Source organism: Rhipicephalus microplus, chromosome 3, assembly GCF_043290135.1.
Source record: "Rhipicephalus microplus isolate Deutch F79 chromosome 3, USDA_Rmic, whole genome shotgun sequence".
Lineage (NCBI taxonomy): Eukaryota > Metazoa > Arthropoda > Arachnida > Ixodida > Ixodidae > Rhipicephalus > Rhipicephalus microplus.
In genome coordinates, this window is record NC_134702.1 from 141,963,138 (window position 1) to 141,983,873 (window position 20,736).

The window sequence follows — 20,736 nt, forward strand, 5'->3', positions numbered from 1 at the left end:
TCCCCTAATGCTAGCTGTTTTTTGTGAGAGTGGCATTTTCGTCCCCCCACCTGCCCCCTCCCTGCGCTCTCAAAAAAAGGGAGCGTTGACAGCCAGCTAAGGTAGCATAATGATTGTCAAGAATCAGTTATGTGGACGGCCTCTTCATCAAAAGCATAACAGTACTTTAGATGAACAAGCATTGCGTTTAGGGGATCGAAATTTCATTCGGAGGAGGGATGAAGGGGGCATTTCTTTGATCTGCCAGGAGGGCACATGTAGTCAAGTATCATTTTGTTCTGTGTATGCCATGGCAAAAAATAATTCCGGAGGGCGTGGGCAGGAAGCACGCACCTCGTTTACCAGCCCCTGGGTACGCTACCGATTGCGTTGCCCAGCAAATGAGGAACTGATCCAGCTCAATGAACTTGACTACTTTCGCTCATCACGCTATCGTGCCGCAGAGTGCGAGAGGGTAGGCGAGAAACTGTTTCGAGTTAACTTGTCCTACTCGCGAAATGTGACTTCTGATGCTGAACCACGGGGAGCCTCTAGAGGAGAACGACAGTTATAGGCAAGTGTAAGGTAACCGGAGAAAAGTCTGTACCCGGACCGTAAAACTCCAGGGAGCGTCCGGAGGGTGTTCATACTTATATTGCGGCATGAAATACAATAAAAAGACAACGATCTGTGTGCCTTGATTGGTTAGAACACTGACTGCAATTTTACTGTATAATCAGCCTTCCTATATATTGTCAGCTACCTTTAACAGATGTTTTTATAGGTCTCGAAGGACAAAATTTTCCACAAAAACAGGAGTATACCACAATGTTTGTAAATTTCGAAGGCTGGTGCGATCACAGTGTAGAGTGTTTATTGAATTGCAATACATATATTGGAAACGTTCTTAATCAGCAGCATAGAAAAATCTTTCGTGGGAAATCGTTTCTTATATCAATAACAGTGTCTAGAAATCTAAAACATCGACACAAGCAAATATTCACAACTAGACTTTAAAACTTCATCAAGAGACATAACATGAGGCATGCGCGTTTGTTGTCGAGCGTGAGATACTTTGAAAATAACACAGCAAATCATTAAACGTTATTTGATCGACAAATAGAGCGTCAGCCACGGAGCATAATAAAGTTTCATTCAAAAGCACCGAGAACTCACTAAAGTCCGGAACTTGCATGGTTCCGAAGGCTAGGTGCTTTTGTTTTGTGGCTGAAATTCGGAAACTAACTAAGGACGCCAAAAAAATACAGATTTATATTCATCTGATGAGGAGATATACGCGTCAATATAAGGAAGCAATGCGACCTACCAAAGAAACTACCTGACATGTCTCGTTTGGCCAAGGTACTGCGAGTGGCAACTAATATCATGTGTTTATATTCGTGGGTTAAGTGCGATTCACTGTAAAAGTGAGAAAAAGATTGTGCGAGTTGGTGTCAGGGAGACGTGAAGCACCATAGAAAACTGGCTGCTTTTGCTGTTCGGAAGGTGCCCAGATGTTGCTAAAGCGATCACCTACGTTGTGATGGCCTAATATTCACAGTTAAATTTTTTTTCCAGATTTTTGATAACGTTTACGCGTGTCATTGATTTAGTACTTGTTGAACTAAAATTCAATTACGTGGAATTTATAGTCGAGTATTAATAGTCGTACTGAAACTTTTCGCATCTAAAGTTCATGCTAATATAGAACACCGCCATCAGAATGTGGACATGTTTGCCCATCATACTACCGAGCTGACTAGAATATTGCAAGTCTGCACTATGGTAAAAAGTATGTGTAGGTAAAATCGGGTAAAGTGTAAAAGCCAAGGGAGTCTACGTCTTTTGCAATGGGTTGCATAAAGGAAACAGCAATTTGTAGGGGATGCCTTTCACAGAGGATCAGCCCCAAGAAGTGCCTTTGCTGTCACTGTCAGACCAGATGCTTGCAATAAAGTGGACGTGGCGCAACATCAAGTATTTTGGCGGCAACACTACCGAGATAAGCTTGCTGGGCGCTGGAGGAGGAGCGTGGACTGTTGGAGAGATGGTGCTTTCAAACCGCGAAAACGTTCGCGACATCATCAAGCGAGTCCTTCTTCATGGTGGTTCACCGCTGCAAAGGTGAGTGAGACATAGTCACTGAACAGCCAGCTGCAAAAACATTCCAAGTACATTAAATGCTTAGCAACGGCGGTAGCTTAACATTTTGAAAATGGATAGACAAAACTCGGTGTGCACTTGTTGTGTGGTAGCTTGGCGCCCGATACTAACGCCATACTTTCGGAGTTTCATTTGTACTTGCTTGTAGCGAGTGAGCGGGGAGATGTGAGACAACGTAGTGAAGGCTGCCGACGAGGCCGTGCCAAGCTCGAAAATTCGTAGGGCTGAAGCGGAGTGGCGGCGGCTGCCAGCACCTGATACGCCCGGCGCGTAAACGCCTTCTATTCTCGCGCTGCTCGAGCTAGCATTAGCGGCGCGTGGGTCAAGAAATGATGATGATGATGATGATGATGATCGTGATGATGATGATCATGATGGTGGTGGTGGTGGTGGCGGCGGCACCACAAGCGTCCTTTTAGGTTAACTGGTAATTTTAAGAGATTTACACAAGACATTGAGGCAACTTTAAATCATGACAGCTGTGATGTTATTTCTCCTCATGGACTCGCATGTCACCTAATTTTTTATTAAAATTCATTTTATAAACGTCACCAGTAGGTTCGGGGTTTGCTCACTGGAAGTGGTGGCACGACAACTGTCGCCCACAGGTAGTTGGGCCCGGATCCAGATTATCAATAGGCATTGCATTGTTTTCAGTGAAATATCGAAGGGATAAAGTGATAGCACTGCACAAAGGGAGAATCTTCCAGGAGCACGACAAAAACCCCATATATTGTTGCAAATATTGTCCCAATTACTAAGTACAGGTGACAGTTCAGCGAGTTTGCCGAAGAAAATCTTGGTTTCTTGTGTATCGCAACTTTGAATTGGGCAATACGAAATAGCTAACCAAGTCTCTTCATCTGTCAATAAAGGTACGCTCCATTTCGGGCCTACCTTGTTGAGAAGGCAATTGGATGCGGTCCAGCATCGGCCGAATGCCTCGACACGGCTGACACCTCGAAGTTGCTAGATCTGGCGTCACAGCGTCTCCTTGGACCACCGGCAACGATTCTCGCAGCAGAACCGAAGCACGACGATGGCATCGACGTCCTCGTGGGCTATGTGGCCGGTCAAGGAAGGCGGCTGGCTTCGGACTTCTTTCACGACATCGCCAGAGACGTCAGCAGTCGTACTTCCAATGTACGGAGCACGCTGTCTTGAGTTTAACATAGAAAATGTTTCCAAGTAGAGAAGGTTGGAAAATAGACACCCCTGCACGTGCATGTACAACGACTAGATTCCGAAGGGCCCTGAGGTTTTATATATATGGTTGGGGTCTCTTAGAAGAACACTCACAATTGACACGAAAATTACGAGAATTTTATTGGTTATGACTGCTTGCTGCTAATTATAGGTTACACAACAAGAAATAAAAATTGGGGTATGACAAGGAAGCCTATTTTGAGAGAACAATATCGGATGGGATATATGCCACCCACACTGTTGCCAGGGGCTGGAACACCAGGCCCGTGCTCTTCTCCCCCCCCCCCCACTGAAGTTTTTTTTTTTCGCCATGACATTCCGAGCAAAAAATTCCTATTTCATGGGGGTGCCCCCCCCTGCAGCCTTGTGGCAGTTTCTTACCCCCCCCCCCTTCCCCCGAAAAACATTTCTGCCAACGCCCCTGTATGCCACTAAACCTTGGTGAGGAGGATGACAAAATTGACTGATTTTCAAAAACTTTCAACATTATGATGCTTTCGCGGGATCACCACAAGCCCCGTAGAGGCAAGGTATGGCAACGTCACAAGCTTTGGACGCTGAAACTCACTACAGGCTCAGCGTTTTTTTTTTTTCAAATTGCATGTTTAACAGAAGCCACCACCGCACCCGCACCATATATGGTGCGAGTGCGGTGGTGGCTTCTGTTAAACATGCTTTCGAAATCAGCTGTAGCTGATTTTGAAAGTCTGCTTTTTTGCAATTAGTCAACGCTATGTGGTGTCGCATAGCGTAAATTCCAAGAGGTGCTGGAAATTGTTGTGGACGGGGGCAGGTGTTGATAAGTACGAACACTCAACAGGCAGAATTCCTTCGTATAAGCGATAATGAAACATCCGAGTATTGCTGTAAGTGGATTGTATTCCCAATTAAAACACAGATAAGTTGACGGTGCAGCAGCTTTCCATTGCTATAACGATATCTTGTGAAAATTGGTATCGTTATAAGTTTATTTATTGATATGTGGGGTTTAACGTCCCAAAACGACCCAATGAATATAAGAGACACTGTAGTGGAGGACTCCGGAAATATCGACTGCCTGGAGTTCTTTGACGTGCACCCAAATCTGAGCACACGGGCTTACAGCGTTTCCGCCTCCTTCGAAAATGCAACCGCCGCAGCCGAGATTAGATCCCTTGACCTGCGGGTCAGCAACCGAGTATCTTAGCCAGCCAACGTGGCGGGGTGGTATTGTTGTGAATTCATAAGTGGAATGCCTATTTGCAGAGTCCGACCGGTGTTTTGGCTACACAACGTATCAGAATTCGAATTTTCTACTGGCATACGTTACGGCACATCTGTTCACTACCTAACACTGGGGCATGCATCTTTCGAATCTTTCGATTGATTGCTTATCATTTACTTATTACTGAGTGAAGTCATACCAATGGCATGACAATATGATGAATTTTGCCGTGAATGTTTATTATTTTAGTAGCGGTTTGGCCTCCAACATAAATCCAGCTAAGCCTTCTGGGGGGCAAGAGTTCATACAGCAACGGAGCCACGACGATGCTTGAGCGCCAGAGCATGAAACTGTTTCGAAATAAAATCCTATACGGATGTGATGAAATGCGAGTAATTGCACTGACACGTGCAATATTTCGTGTTAACAAGGTCGCTGCTTGTGCGCGTTGCTACAACACACTTGAAAATGAAGATATTTTAGTGCGCAATATGCCTGAAGAAAAGTAGAAGGCACAGTAGGACAGAGCCTAGCAGAAGTTTAAAATTTCACTATACGAGGCAGCATGAGAGTTAGGAAAGAGATGGTCTTTCAAAGGCCGACGCAATAAAAATCTCTCTGGCAGAAGTAGTAACCACAGGCAACACCATCAGGAAAGTGCGAAGTTGCGTTGCTGCGTATATTATTTTACAGGTGCATAGCGTTTGTAGGATAGTATACGCTGCTACGCATACACATTATTTCGCAGCAATATACGCCACATCTCGCTGATTACAACGCAGTGGGCACACCGTTACTTCACGTCATATATTTCATTTTGGACAGATCACATTGACCAATATTGTACGCACAGTCATTGTTTTTCTCAGCTGGTGTTGACACCGAGAAGCGATGCTCATTGCTAACGGATCAGAAGATGGTACGAAGAGGGCCAGATAAAGTAATAACGACGCTGTACAGTTCAAAGGGAGAGGTCAAGTGTTCAAAGTATTTTTCAGCCTAATGTGTAAACTATATGTCTACCCACATTCACTCAAGGGTAAATATCTCCAGGCAAGACCAAGGGTACTCACTCGAGGGATCTCTGCAAAGTAGCTTTTCTACTAGATACGAAGCAGCTCTTTGACTAGCCTGTCTAACGCTGTCCCTTCATGCGCCCCACCCTCCCCTGGCCGCAGGTTTTGGGGCGGCGCCAAGTAGATCACGCCTTTCCTCGCAGTGTGCGCTCGTTAACCTCGCTCTCTCCTTTGACTGTCACCACTCGCCGCGTGTCATCTCGCTCGCTTGGCCCTTTCTACCACTCACTACTTTCGAGCACACATTGAGCGAACAGTCTTTACCTGCAATTATACTTAGGCGAAACCCAAACCACCTCGCGTGCCTTAGCTTTTAGTACAAACGTTCATTCCAATAAGTGCTACACCAAGGTTCACTTCAGACCGTTCTTCTAGCACTCGCGTCAATGCCTATTTCAAACAGGTTTCTCTCCATCTCTCATAGAAACAGCTGCGGGGGCGCGCGCTTATCGTCGCCTCTAGCAACCGGTGCATGCGTTGCGATATTGTGTAGGAGAGGTTAGGGGCTGTGCTTCGTCGCTCCTTCAGAAGTCTTGCCGTCACTCTCTCTCCTTCTTGCACCCCATACCCCGTCCACTTGCAATTCTCTCTCGGGACTCACTCGCTGGATTTCATGCCCACCGATTGTGCCCCCGCGATCTCCGATGACAGCGCAGCTCTGATTAACTGACTCACCCTACGCCACCTCCTGACACCGGCAAGAGCTCTCGCTGAGTGGTGCCCCATCCTCGGACTATTGCGACCATGTCCATCTTTTCTATCTGCGCCTTATTTTTCTATATGGGTCTCTCTGTACCTGCCTCTATTTTTATCACTATCCCTTTATTCCTCCCTATCCCTTTTAAAACCTCCTTACCTTCATCCGTCGTGAGCCACTGTTTAGGTATCGCCCTATGATGTAGACAGTTACAGGGCTCACTTTTATCTTGTTTTCTTTTAAGAATCACCCCCCCCCCCTCAATCTCAACCGTTCGCTGCTTGGGCGCCTCTCAAGAAGATCCCGAAAAGTGTGCTCGAGACGCCACTGTGAAACGCGAAAGCTGAGCTGAGAACGCTGTTTTGTTTTTGTTCACTTCAGAGTATTATTAGCCGTGCAGGATAACTACTAGAGCTGGGAACTAATACCACGTTCCTCGCGACAGAAAAACACAACGTGCGGCGAACGGCGCTCTTGGGCACAGTGTAGGTATCCTACACTGTGTAGGTATCCTACACCGTGCTATTCACCGCCTGGTGTAAGCAACAAAAATCATTCTTCTAACGCTGAGTTCTCACGTGTGAAACGCCAGTATTCAAGCTATGCAATGCACTCACATTTCCTCACGTTTCCCTTCGAGGTAGGGGGGGCCGCAATTTCGACCATATTTTTTTGAAAAAAAAAAACAAATTTTGCTCATATTCTTAGTTATACGTTGGCCACGTAAAACATTCCCTCACGAAGAATGTTGCAGTTTTACAGAAGGGCAGTCCAGGCATACACCTACAACCTTCTGCCCAATTCCGCAATTGTAAACATAGGTATACATTGATTTCCTAGCACAAGAACTTTTTTTTCCGGCTTCAATTATGAAGTGTCCTTTTTATGGCAGTTGAATGAAAAGATGACTGCTACATGCCTATTGCAACTTGCTTCGATCCAATCAGGAGCAATAGAGAATATTTACAATAATGTGAGTTATATATACGCTTTAAAAAATGCAACGTGAGAAAGTATGTCAACATTTCCAAGCACCCTTGTGTGTATCTCTTTTTTTTTAACTTGCGCACTTAGTGGTACCGCACGTATTCAATGACTTTTACTTTGTTAATTCATTTTTGCGTGACATGGTTGCACTCACGATGTCACTCTACTACTCCACGCAGGAAGACACGCTTACAATGCTCCAGGAATACTTCAATTTCACGGGCCTTGCTGCAATCTTCGACACGCGGCACAGGGACACTGTCCAAAGCAGCGATATTTGGCCCAAATTTCTGGAGAACCTTCTGATCCGTTGTCCTATTGAGCTCCTCGGCTACCTGTTCCGTGCCACGCACTCCACGATATACGGCTTTGTCTACGATGACGATGTAAGTGAAGTTTATAATTAACGCCACACTTGGGGGTTCGAGACTTTAGAGTGGCGGGAAGGGTCATTTTAAGAGCATATTAAATAGCAAATATTGCTACAACCAAAATTGTGGCTGTAATTAGTGAGACTTGCGCCAACTGAAAGCACTATCAGTGTTCACGAAGACGCCTTACGTTGTTCTTGTAGGCGGGAGGAAATTAAAACCAGTCAATATTAAACATAAATATAGCGAAGTGCAATTGCAAGACACGTGATCACTTGCGGATACATAGTATTACCGCGAAGCATTTTGTTGCTTGTTTCGTGGATGCCGGCTAGCAGCCTTATCTCCTTTGGTGATACGACATTGTCCTAATTTATCTGGCATGATCGCGGTCATGTGCACGTAGCTGTTTCGGGGGCCTGTCTTGAGTGGTCCATGTTGCCTGGAAATACAGTGCACTATCTATCACCCGACGCCCTCCGAGTGCATAATTAGCCGCCACCGAAACCGACGCGTGCAGTTTCTTCATAGCGTCGCAAGTCCGCCTATTAAACGTGTCCTCTCCCTTTCTAAAAACCCTCCCAGTGTCCCTCTTCCGGGCCGTCACTAGTACAGACGTCTGGTGGAGGGGCTGGTTATGCCTAAGAGTAATTCTACAATGGCCACCGCAGAGAACAAGGACACTGAATTCACGCATACTCGAAACAGCCGCTATCTCCAAAACTTGCCGCCTGAGCTGGGACTGCTACCAGATCCCAGGTGACCGCGAAATTGAGCTTCCACATCCATCATGAGCGACGCGCCGACACCCACCCCTGTTATTTTGCAACAGCCCCGTATTCCCCCAACTTTCCATGGTTACGCCGCTAAAGACTCGGAAGAACTGTTGGACCGATTCGAGCGGAGGGCTACAATCAACAGGTGGGATGAATAAATGAAATTTTAATACGTTTACTTTCTGCTAGACTGCTCTGCCGAAACGTGATACAAAAACAACGAGGCCACACTGATTACGCAGAATATTTTAAGGAATGAGGTGCTCAAGACTATCACCAGCGTCATGCGAAAACCAAGCGCACAGCTGCTTCTTGAATCAATGACCCAACAACCCAAGGAGACTGTAAACATGTACGTCGGAAAAAATGAAACGGCTAATTTCGCCGAGCAGACCAAAACATAAGGGAAGACAAAAAGGTTGGGTACCTAATGCGAGAAGTGAAAGAATCGCTTCTTTTCGACGGCCTCATAAGAAGCCCCCCCCCCCCCCAAAGAGTTACTGAATTTACCGAAAAAGCGTGCACCATTGCAAGGACCCACGATGCCAAAACTCGGCAAATCAACCGTCCACTGCAGCTTAACTCACTGTACTCGAAACCAATTAGAGAGGGGTCAGTGACTTGCACGCTAACCATCAACGAGCTGCAGGAAGTCATTCGTGAAGTGGTTCGAGAAGAACTACATCGACTGCTGCCGTGTACCTCCCACCCCCCTCCTCCCCAAGTAGCGTCTCTCTAAGACGCAGTACCTGAAGAAATCCAGCAGGCGCTAGGCTCTGTGTCAGCGACGACGGGACTAGAGGCTGACTCTATGACTCCCGCCACGGAAGTTCACAGTACACCACCTTGACGAGGTGCTCCCAGTCCCTCTCAACGCGACCCAGCCGTCCCAAAAAGTCATCCTTCTTTTCGCAACCGCCCTACACACGAGTGACGCCGTGGGCCAAGAAAGTGCGACACCTGGAGAACTCCCGATGACCACCTTCTGTGATTATATTGTGGTGACCCCGCTGCTGTGATCTAGTGGCTAAAGTATTGGGCTGCTCAGTCACAGATCGTGGAATCAAATGCCGGCTGCGGCTGCTGCATTTTCGATGGAGGTGAAAATGCTGTAGGCCCGTGTGCTTAGATTTGGGTGCGTGTTGAAAAACCCCAGGGGGTCGAAATTTCCGGAGCCCTCCACTATGGCATCTCTTATAATCATATGGTGGTTTGGTGACGTTAAAACCCCACACAATTATTGTGGTGAGGCCAGCCACATTCTTCGAATCTGCCGCTATAGGCGGAGACTGCAGGGTTTCTCCTCTGGGGCACCGCGGCAAATCCCTGGGCAGCGTGCGCCAGCCATCGAAGACTACTTACGCCACGTCGAGTACACTTCCAGTGGTTGACCATTGCCATCGACCACACGACACACGTCACCAAACCGCTGGTATGCATCAGCAACACAAAGAAGGTGCCCAAGTCCCCGTAGGAAACTAAAACCTGCAGCTTTTGGAGGTGAGGTTGTTTCAGAACGAAAACGCGAAAATTCTCCACCGACGACGACGCAGCGACAACGAGACAGTTAGACGATGACAATGGCTCCGCCGACGACGATGAAGACACTGCCTCTACTACTACAAGGATGACGTGACACGGTTGCTATGACGCCTGCTTTCCAACTGAAATAACAATGACTGGTCCCTACAGCAGTCACAGTACCCAAAGAAGCCGTGAACCCAACCCAAAACTACTTGCAACTCCAGTACATGGACCACCAGCGTAGAAGTCTACATGGTCGCACGGTAAGTGTCTTGATAAATACAGGCGCCCGTTACTCAGTCTTCAATGACCTATTCACACAACTAAAAAGGTAAAGATTGCTTGGAATGGCCAATAGATCCGCACAGCACGAGGCCACATTCTCACCCCATCCGGACGTTGCACTGCAAAGGTGGCATTCAATGGACGCACGTACCCAGCGACTTTCTTGGTGCTACATCAGTGCTCTCATGACGAGATTCTCGGCCTAGATTTCCTGAACCACCACCACGATGTTATCAATCTGAGGTCCGGGTTCATCATACTTGCCAGGAATGAGTCCATAAATTCACACTCTGTGCTAAAGAAACAAGCAGCCATCCATGTGCTCCTAGGTTACGTTATCGTCCCACCTCGATCAACAATGCTGGTGAACGTAACCGTAGCAACTACTGAAAATATCAATGACATCGTCGAGGGAAACATGCAGCTTCTGTTGGACAGATTCATTGGAATCACAAGAGGCACTTCCGAAATCAAGAATGGGAAAATGGACGTGATGATAAGAAACTTCAGCGAAGAGTTTCGTCACTTGATTGATGCCGCAACTATTGCCCCCTTCGAAGAAAATGCTAAGTGAGCAATGCCCTCGCCCAGTCAGACCCGACATAGTGACCACGCAGACCTGAAACTAGGAGCCGACATTCCACATTAACCCTTCCCTGTCCAGCACAGGCAACAGCAGCTCCATAACCTTCTCCGAAGTTACGGCAACTGCATCGCTGCCTCTTCCAGCGTTAGTTGCAAAACACCGAATAATAACACAAGAAGATATCTGCCCCTCCGCCAAAGCTGTTATGGTGTGTCATCACGTGAACGCCAAGCCATCCAAGAGCAAATAAAAGAAATGCTGCATGAAGGTGTGATTCAGCCATCTTAGAGGCCCTGGGAAGCACCGGTTCCTTGTCAAATAAAAAAAGGACGGAACTCTCAGATTTGGGTTGGTTATCACCGATTGAATAGCATGACCAAGAAGGACGTATACCACTTAGCACAGATCAATGATACATTGGAGTACTTTAGTCATGCAAATTACTTCTCGTCCATTGATCTGAAGACCAGATATAGGTCAATCAGAATCGACGAAAGAGATCGGGAAAGAACGACCTTCGTCACACCGAATGGTCTGTACGAGTTCTAAGTGACGCCATTCAGGCTTTGTGCTGCCCCAGCAAGCTTTCAGCATGAAATGAACACAGTACTGTCAGGTCTGAAGTGGCAAATCTGTCTGGTATATTTAGATGATGTCGTCGTGTTCTCATCCAAAATCATTGATCACTGGAAAAAACTTCGAACAATATTGACGCAATCAAATCATCAAGACTAAGGCTGAAGCCAGAAAAATGCTACTTCATCTACGAGGAGTTACAGTTTCTTAGTCACATCATAAGCAAAGGCGAGGTACGCCCAGATCTACAGAAAAAATACCATTGCAAATTTTCCTCAGCCAGCTGACAAGAAAGCCGTGTACAGGTATTTAGGGCTATGCGCATATATAATTGGCGGTTCGTCAGAAATTTTTCGCACTCGCACATTGATGTGCCCTTGACGCAGCTGACCAAGTTAGACGTGCCTTTCAAATAGGCAGATGCACAACGGGACTCATTCGAAGAACTTAAACGCCGTTTACAGTCCCCGCCTGTACGTTGGACACTTTGACGAAAACGCCGAAACTGAAATTCATATGGACGCGAGCGGCATCGGCTTCGACGCTGTTTTTTTAGAACAAAGAAGACTACAAGACTGTCATAGCATACGCTAGCCGTTTTCTGTTGAAGTAGAAATTGGAACATTTTTCGACAGAGAAGTAGTGTCTAGCGATATTTTGGGCCACGTTAAAATTCCGACTGTCATTGCACGGCAGTCTCTTCAAGGTTGTGACTGACCATCACACATTGTGCTGGCTTGCCAACTTGAAACACCCATCTGGCCACCTAGCTTGATGGAGCCTCTACGTCTTCACGTGTTCGATGTGGGGGCAGTCTACACGCCCGGCCGTAAGCACTCTGACGCATACTGCCCGTCATTAGTTCCCGTCGGCCAACCTCCAAAGCCCGACGATAATGATGCTTTTCTTGGGCCGATCAGCACCAGCACTTTCCCACAACAGCAGTGCTCGGACCGCAACCTGCAACAAAGTACCTGGACGTCGAATCCTCCTCTTTTCCTGCAACATTCAGGTGTGGCATATATCCCTTCTGTGTGCGAAACTGAGTGGTCGTGAAAAAGAGCTTTGCACCCAATAAGACCACCTACCTTCTAGCATTCCCAACCAGCCTGCGAGAAAAAAATTCTACAAGCCCTACATGATGAACCCACCATTGGCCGCCCTGGTTTTCCCCATGCACGCCACAGAATCCAACAGAGGTACTACTTGCCCCGTCTCTCCGCAGATGTCGCACGTTACGTAAAGACTTGCGGGAAATGTCAGCCCCGCAAAACACCACCAAGACCAGCTGGATTCCTACAGCCGATTAAACCGCCTTTGAGGTCATTCCAACAAATCAATATGAACCTGCTGGGCCCCTTTTGTAAATCAACGTCAGGTAACAAGTGTGTTATAGTGGCGACAGATTACCTCGCACGATACGCCGAAGCAAAGCCCTTACCTAATGATACAGTGGTAGAAGTCACCAAATTTTTCGTGAATCAATTCTCCTGCAACACAGAGCTCCTGAGTTGCTCACCACAGACAGGGGAACAGCTGCTATAGCAGAGCTGACTCAGGCCATTCTACATTACAGTGGCACAAATCACCGGGGCGTGTCTCGAGTGGTCGACGCTATCGGGAAATTCAACGCACTATCTATCCGCTGACAGCCTCCGAATACATCGTTAGCCGCTATCGAAACCGAGGCGTGCAGTTTTCAAAGACGACGATCTATTTTTAAGGACCTTCGACGCAAAATTTTTAGTCTGTCTGTATGTACATTTGTCTGTTTGTACACTGTTAACCACACCAGGTACTTGAAACTGCCGACTCCATCCGCTGTGTCCACCAATTTTGCTCAAGATTTAGCGTTCATAATTGTGCAATCGTCAATTACAAAGCCATTATTGCGCGTGTATGGGGCACCATAACACGTATGTAATCTGCATGTGCGTCTTTTACCAGAAAAGGCATACATAGGTAATTTTAAGGACCGTAGCACTTATCACGCTGCGCTGTCCATGCAACGCTTGCACAAAAAATTGAGTGTTTCCAACGCTTTACTTAGACGAGACGTTGGTGGCACCTACCTGTTGCCTTGCGTTCTACAGCTTATAACCCCTGAGACGGGCGCGCCCACCCATCTCAGAGCCATGCGCTTCGTTTTCCAAGAAAATTGCCAGATGGCGCTCATGTCTCACGTGTGACGTGACTTGATGCGCTTGTTCGCCTCCACTGTAACGCAGCGCCTCCAGAGTACCATTCACCAATTTTGATGCGCAGATCATCAATCAAATGTTTTGTTCACTCTCTCCACACACAAGACTATCGTCCTTCGATGACATTCGCGCATTAACATGCAGATATGAGGCCAATTTTTTCTTATCAGCGCAAGTCCTCCTAACAAACATGTTCTCTATCATTCATAAGAGCCTCCCAGTTTCCGTCTTCCATGCCGTCACTGGTACATGACAATATTTAGGTGGGATACTCGACTAAGCGACCGCATTGTTTCAATCTTATACAGATCGTATTGAAACTAAGTAGTGTGTAATTTGTGATAGTAAAAAATGACCCAGACTTTCCCGTCGAGGATAAATTTTTACGAGGAAAAGAAAGAGAGGATGTGCCTCAGTTTTCGAACACACGGTGAACGATTGAAAGAATGTGCATTCATTGAAAAAAGTTATGTTAGGCCCTTATAGTACAATCATAAACTAAAGAATTGCTGAGGCGCAATGAGTCACTAACAAAAGTGAAGGATGTAATAAAAGACAACGTAAGGTGGTGTGCACCTGAGTCCGTTACATACAATCTTTATGTATGCCTCTTAACCAGCTAAATATGCATGCAGGAACGCACAGTTGCTTCTGAGCTAGGTCGCATATCTTCTATAATAAGAACTTGCGCGAAGCAGTGCCACAAAAAGGACAAACTGCAAGAAGGGTGTTTACTTATATTAATATTACATGCTTCGCGTTCAGTTCAAGCATTGTTTTTGGTCATTGTTGTCATGTTATGTACAATACTAATAACCTAAGTTGATCTCATAAGCTCAAAATGGGGCGTTTTTTTAAGTGCTGCTCTAGAAGCTCCATCTGCACAGCCAATGTCGCAAAACTAGTTGGTTGATTTTATGGTATTTTGTACTGGTAAATCCAGAGCTGGTTTTCTTCTTCTTTTTTTTTGCTCCGTAGGGACAACTCTGAATTTCACTGGTAGGTTTGGAGTTGGTTCACGTTTCTCACTGGTAGATTTAGAGCAACTCGCTCTGAGATAAATTACTCTTATTGCTCCGCCACCAATTCGTGTATTTGGGTGGAAATACGACGAGAAGCACACGTCACTTCTGTCAATGTGCGTGATATGAGCTTTGCAAAACGGCTGAGATTGCTCCTGTGGAGAAAATTCTACCGAAAATAACACCATGAATAGCCAGTTTTACCTTTTATTTGCTTTTCTGTAGTTCCGTCAAGACGTCCTGGTCTAGCGGAGAGCTACCAAAACCTTAATCCGTGGATTTGAACGATCATGCCACTCTCATTGCCTTGATAGCGTTGGGTAGGAGCACGACGCATAGTCGTAAAGATTTCCATGTGCTGGTTCATATTTGTCGGTGCAACATAAGAAAACGGTTCTTCTCCGCAGTGGGAACAAATTTGTCATAAAAATTTAGATAGTGGGAAAGGGAATCATTTATGGAACAATCATTTAAGGCACGTTAACACTTGAGAAGTGAAGAGAAACGAAAACGCCAGAGCGCCTGGAAAACCACGGCCGTGCACGTCGAAGATGTTCACATTAGTTCTCTTCCATCCCGCCGCCACTCCCTATGATACCTTGACAATTTATTCGTTTTTGCCTGCTTTTAGGTAACTAAAATTCGTACCGAATTATAGTTATTCACGCAAAGTAGTGAAAAAAAACAGCTCGCACCTTTTGAAACATTGTTTCGGAAGATAAGCCTGCAGGAACAACACGAGCGAACGCACCGGCGGCGGCGGCGACGGATTTGATTGGCTGTACACAAAAGTGAGGTGGGACACTATGGGGCATGCCGACTCGCTGTCATTGCCCTGTCTGATTTCAGAGTTCTCGGTGATCGTAATCCAAACCAGGCTCTCGATGAACACATCCTTGTTGAGGCCGTCAAGTTTCGTCATGCTGCATGGGTAGTTTTTTATTTGAGTCGATGCGAGCCGACGCCTGTGCTGCGATGTTGAATCTGCGGCCGGCTGGTTTGTTCACATGATTTGATATAGCGCAGCCAAGGCTGTGAAGCGGAAATCGGGTCCGGTGTCATGTGACGGGAGAATCGGTCATGGAGCGATTCTAGTGCGCCGGCCGAGCGGCGTGGTTTTCCAGCCACTTGGGCGGCTAAACGAGCCAGTTTCCGGAATTTTTCGCCAGTTTCGCTCTCTTCGAGGCCAAGTTAGAACGCGCCCTTAGTGGCGTATTTGTAAACAGCTTCCTGAACGACCTCCTGCAGGGCATCTACGTCTTTCACTGGCAGATTTCGCTTGGTGCAATATGAGTGCTCGCTCCAGAATTTCGGTGGCAGCTCTGGATCTCCCAGACTATAATTGTTGCTTCTGATTTACGGAACGTTTCTGATAGCCCAAGTCAATCTTCTTGCAGGAAAATGATCTCATACGTTGTCTATCAACAAATGGTACCTTGAGTCCTGATGAGTTGCAAGAGGCATATAGATATGTCTTCTCTTATTGATCTTTATGGAACCCTTCTAATTAAGGACTAACGAATAATAATTGATCGGTATCGTCTTTATGAGCCTGCCTAGCATTTTCTTACTAATTCAAATTTTCCCATTTCCCCACGTGATCGTTAAATCTCAGCTATATAATACATTTTGATTCATCCATAATTAATTAGGCATCTTATATCTAACCGTTTACTTCATGTTGCCGTGATTACTGTTCCCCAAGCAATATAGTTTATACTTCACTCAGCCATCACTTCACTCAGCCATCACTCAGCAACGAATACCCTAACCCCAAAACGGGCTTATTGAAATGAACTAAAGCTTGGTCAGTCACAAGCTCCGCTGTTCGTCTCGCATTGCAGCAATAATATAGGCTGCCCGCATTTATTTGGATCTGTGGAACAACTCTTTTTTAGAAAATCACGGAATATATGAACATGCAACATATATTGTTGTTTCGTTTCATTTCGGCCTACTTATCAGCGTGGCATCTGTTTTCAGTGCTGCCCTGTAGCAGGCGTCGGCAGCCTTTTGGGGCGCACAGCCGAATTGCACGAAGCTTACATGTGGTGGGGGCGCACGGCAAATAGTGGTGGGATGTAAAGAACTCTAATGAAAACCATGTTTATTTTCTTGGGGCATGCCGAAAGGTTGTTATTACTCGCAACAATAGGTTGCAAGCAAAAACCCCACCTGACGCCTGGTCAACTTTGAACAAGGAATTGGCAAAGGGGAGAGGTGAGGGATTTTATGTTGTGCCAGGCGTCGCATATTACTGTCCCGATGGCCGCATGCGGCCCGCTTGCCGCAGGTCACCGAAGTAAGGCCTAAATGACACACCTATTCAGTTTGTATCCGCTACCGTCGCAGACACGGAATCTGTTTTATCAGCAAAAGTCCCAAACACAAGAAATTCTGTTTTCTCTCATTTTAAGTTCCCCGTGAGAGTGCCCTTATCCTAGGGGACTTCGTACAGCTAAATTACAGATTGTGTTTAGTGCTTTCAACTTGAGCTTGGTACCCAAATAATAGCACATCATTGTCACGAAATAATGCAAAATGACAATCCTAGATATTTACACGCGTTGTCATCCACATTTCAATAACGACGTGTGAGCAGTAATTCAGTGATGTCGGTCAAGACTGGTGGTTGGAGTTGCTTAGTGAGGAGCAAAGACAAAGAGAGTTAGAGGACGTATACAATGATACAAACCTCGATAAAAAGCCTTTAAACATACAACAATCTCAACAATTGTCCGAACATTATGAAAAGGCTCAATGATTATTGTGCTAGCCCAAAGGAAAATTTTCAACACAATCGCTATATTTGTCTACTGTTGTTGCTTATTCTCCAGAATTTATTTCCAAGTGATGTGGTGGAGATCCCTTTTCCCGACTTGGACATGCTGTTTGGCGTGCCACTAATATCCTCTGACCCACCCTACCCCGAACGCATGAAAGAAATGAGCCTCGCATATATGAAGGTGTGGTCCACCTTCATAAAAAAGGGGTAAGTTGTTTTTTTATTCACATCTTTACTCAGACCCTTGTCATTATGATGTATTTATAAAGAGCTACCTTCACTATCTTATCTACACTAGGAAACATGTAAATTAAAGGGACAGAGAAGCTCGAAATGTCGTTGTCTAACGAGATGCGCCGTAGTCACTGAAGCCTACTGCAGTGAGCATTTCTTTCTGGCATTCACTGCACATTTTGTACATCCCATTGTCTTTATGGGTATACAAAACAGTTTGTTCGCACAAAATAGCAGGAGAATATGTGGTAGTTGGTAAATCACTAGAATTTCCGCAAACGTTGTCTGCTGCTCTACTCCTGAAATAGTGTTTTGAGTTGTCCTAAGAACGCGCACGTGGCCTGTGGAAGTCTCTTATCTCACAGTGCAGAAGCCTCTGCCCATTTTGAATTTTCGAATAAACATTCAACCATATAGTTTCTTATTATACACTAGAGGGAACTCTGGCGCTAGTGTCTATGGGAGCTGCAACACATGGCACTTCAGCGAGCAGGGGAATGATGGGTAGTACACACACTTGTCTAATTTTCGTACTTCTGTCCTGCTTCTGGCTCCGTGCGTGTTCGTGTAGCTTGGAGCTGGTATTTCATGAAAACAAAAATTAGCGAATGTTCACCGTTTGCGCTTCACAACCTTATCCTTTTAGGCTTACCATGTCGAATCAAGTCACTAAGTTCCAACGGGTTTATTCTTTCTATCAAAACAAAACCGTAACCAGCAATAAACAAAGCCGTAAGTACAAAGACTAGGCAAATGTGCGTACTACTCATCATTCCCCTGGTCGCTGAACGATCGCAGCGCCAGAGTGCCCTCTTGTTAATTTAATTAACTTATTTATTTATTCATCTATATATTTATTATTTATTAATTTTGGTAAACTCTATGCCTTCAACAAGGGACAGTCACGGTGACTTGAACGTGGATACTTGAAAAACAAGCACCGAGATGACGCAGAGTACACAGAAAAAAAAAAGACAGAGAAAGAGCACAGTTATGCGTCTTTTGTGTGTTTCTTCATTGTAGTCATGCTGTTCTTTTTTTTTTCAGGAATGTACCAATATTCAATTGTCCTTTTTCTTCCTCACTGCATGGTAACATGTTTCATGTGTCCACTAGATTATCTGTCCATTAGGAACCCATATTTAGGAGAGGCAAATTCAATTCACTTCAAATGAATTTTGTTGGTATTTACATGCTGAAGGGTTGCGTTGCGTGAAGGGCTACATGATTTGGCCCCGTAACCAAAATTAATGAGTAAGTACGAAAGGCGTACAAGTGAAGAGCATCTACAGCTGTAAATTCTCGTTTCAACTTCACATTTTGATTCACAGACCTCACACAGTGCACAAAAACCTGTGTGCTTTCTTAGGGGGCTTTCCGAGCAAATATGCAAATAAAATCGTTATTGTTCCAAATTCTAACCATCGATTATTCCGGGTTGGACTAATTGACACATTCTTCAAATGACCAGTGTATTTTAATAGCAAAACGTTTCATTTTTAAGGCGTCCACTGCGGTAGTGTAGGGGTTAACGTGCTCAGCTGCTGATCCGAAGGTCACGAGTTCGATTCCGGCCGTAGCGGTCGCATTTCAATGAAGGTTTATAGGTAGGGGTCAATGTACTCTGCGATCAGCCGATGTCAGCCAGATAAAGAACGCCAGATGGTCAAAATTTCCAGAGTCCTTCAGTACAACTCTCTGATAATCATGGGGTGGTTTTGGGACGTAAAACCTTATATATTATGATCATTTCTGGGGGCGCAGCAACAGCTGGCAGCACTTATTGCGTGACATGTATTGCGTTAGTGATAGCTGTTCTTATTGAGCTATCTGGAGTGACTGTAAAATGAAAATTGTTTTATTAAGACTTGTTATGAGCTTCTAACCTGCATCATCCTGCAACCGAGCAACTTCTCCCATATGTCACCCTGATCTTTCGCAGGAGACTGCCGAGCGTAAATGGCAATCCTTGGCCCGTGATGATCGAGGACTCGCGGTGGACAGCAATCTCGGTCACCATCAAGGGCGGCATGAAGCTGTCGGCCCCACCTAGGTTTGTTCACAAGACTTGCGAGAAAATTGACGCTCTCCTGCTGGGGAGCATCAGACATCCGGACTCTGATTCCAGTGAATTTGCCACGGAGGAAACCCCCTGATAGCTTCAATCATTCTGAATTAGTTTTTTTACCGATGCATCGCAAATATATTCGCAATCAGATCAGTAATAATTATTTATTTATTTATTTATTTGTTTGTTTATTTATTTATATGCCCTAAAGGCCCAATTCGGCATTACATAGGGGGATTTAAGCGAATACATTCATTTCAACTAATATGAACAGAAAACGGAATACCAAAAAGTAAACAATAAAAGGAAACAGCGAGTAAATCGAATCATAGCTTCGAGTCAAATACGTTCACCATCATTAATCGAATACATATTCATTAGCACGATAACAATGAAAACACCTATGAAAATTACATGGAAGAACCCTGAATAAGTATCGGGAGCAAAAACAGCAGACGAAACGAGGGCATTCAGGCAGAGGTCAGCCGTGCTTTTCACTATGTAAATAGCCCTGAAGCATGGAGGTAAATATGAAAAGATCTGTTATTTCTGCGATGTTAGGTAGAAGAGAATTCCACTCGGTTATGCATAATGATAATGGCGAATATCGAAACTTCTTAGTCCTAGCGAAAATGGGGGCCACCTTGTGGGCATCATCGAGGTAGGTTGAAGTATTAGGGGCTGGCAAGATATGAGACTGGGCGAAGGATAAGTTGCTGTGATAAAGTGAGTGAAAGAACGATAGTCGAGTATGTCGCCTGTGCATGGCAAGTGTGGTAGGCTAAGGTCCAATTTTAGTAAAGAAACACTTATGTAACTTGAGTAGGATGATGAGATGAACCGAGGAGCTTTATGCTGTACCGTTTCGAGCATGTGAGTAAGACCGATTTGGTGAAGATGCCATATGATTGAAGCGTATTCCAGGGATCGCCGAACCAATGAATTGAAAGCGCGCAGTCTTGTGTCCTTATTAGTGAAATGCAAGCGACGTTTAAG

At 45.4% G+C, this 20,736-nt stretch overlaps 2 protein-coding genes across 2 annotated transcripts in view; one reads left to right on the forward strand and one right to left on the reverse strand.

The window, feature by feature from the left end:
* Positions 1–20,736, reverse strand: part of LOC119185430 (uncharacterized) — a 391,205-nt gene that overhangs the window by 54,179 nt on the left and 316,290 nt on the right. The gene's annotated exons all lie outside the window — the stretch shown is intronic.
* Positions 7,498–19,974, forward strand: LOC142803376 (uncharacterized). The gene is made up of 3 exons (XM_075888493.1): positions 7,498–7,698; positions 17,491–17,645; positions 19,615–19,974. The coding sequence occupies exons 1-3, from the start codon at positions 7,507–7,509 to the stop codon at positions 19,826–19,828; spliced, it is 561 nt and encodes a 186-aa protein (XP_075744608.1). The 5' UTR covers positions 7,498–7,506; the 3' UTR covers positions 19,829–19,974.

What these genes read in the sequence shown, in the direction of transcription:
- LOC142803376 (XM_075888493.1), top strand. Translation starts at nt 7,507, where the DNA reads ATGCTCCAGGAATACTTCAATTTCACGGGCCTTGCTGCAATCTTCGAC. An exon ending in GCTTTGTCTACGATGACGAT is followed by an intron (nt 7,699 to 17,490) that starts GTAAGTGAAGTT and finishes CTTATTCTCCAG; the next exon opens with AATTTATTTCCAAGTGATGT. An exon ending in TCCACCTTCATAAAAAAGGG is followed by an intron (nt 17,646 to 19,614) that starts GTAAGTTGTTTT and finishes GATCTTTCGCAG; the next exon opens with GAGACTGCCGAGCGTAAATG.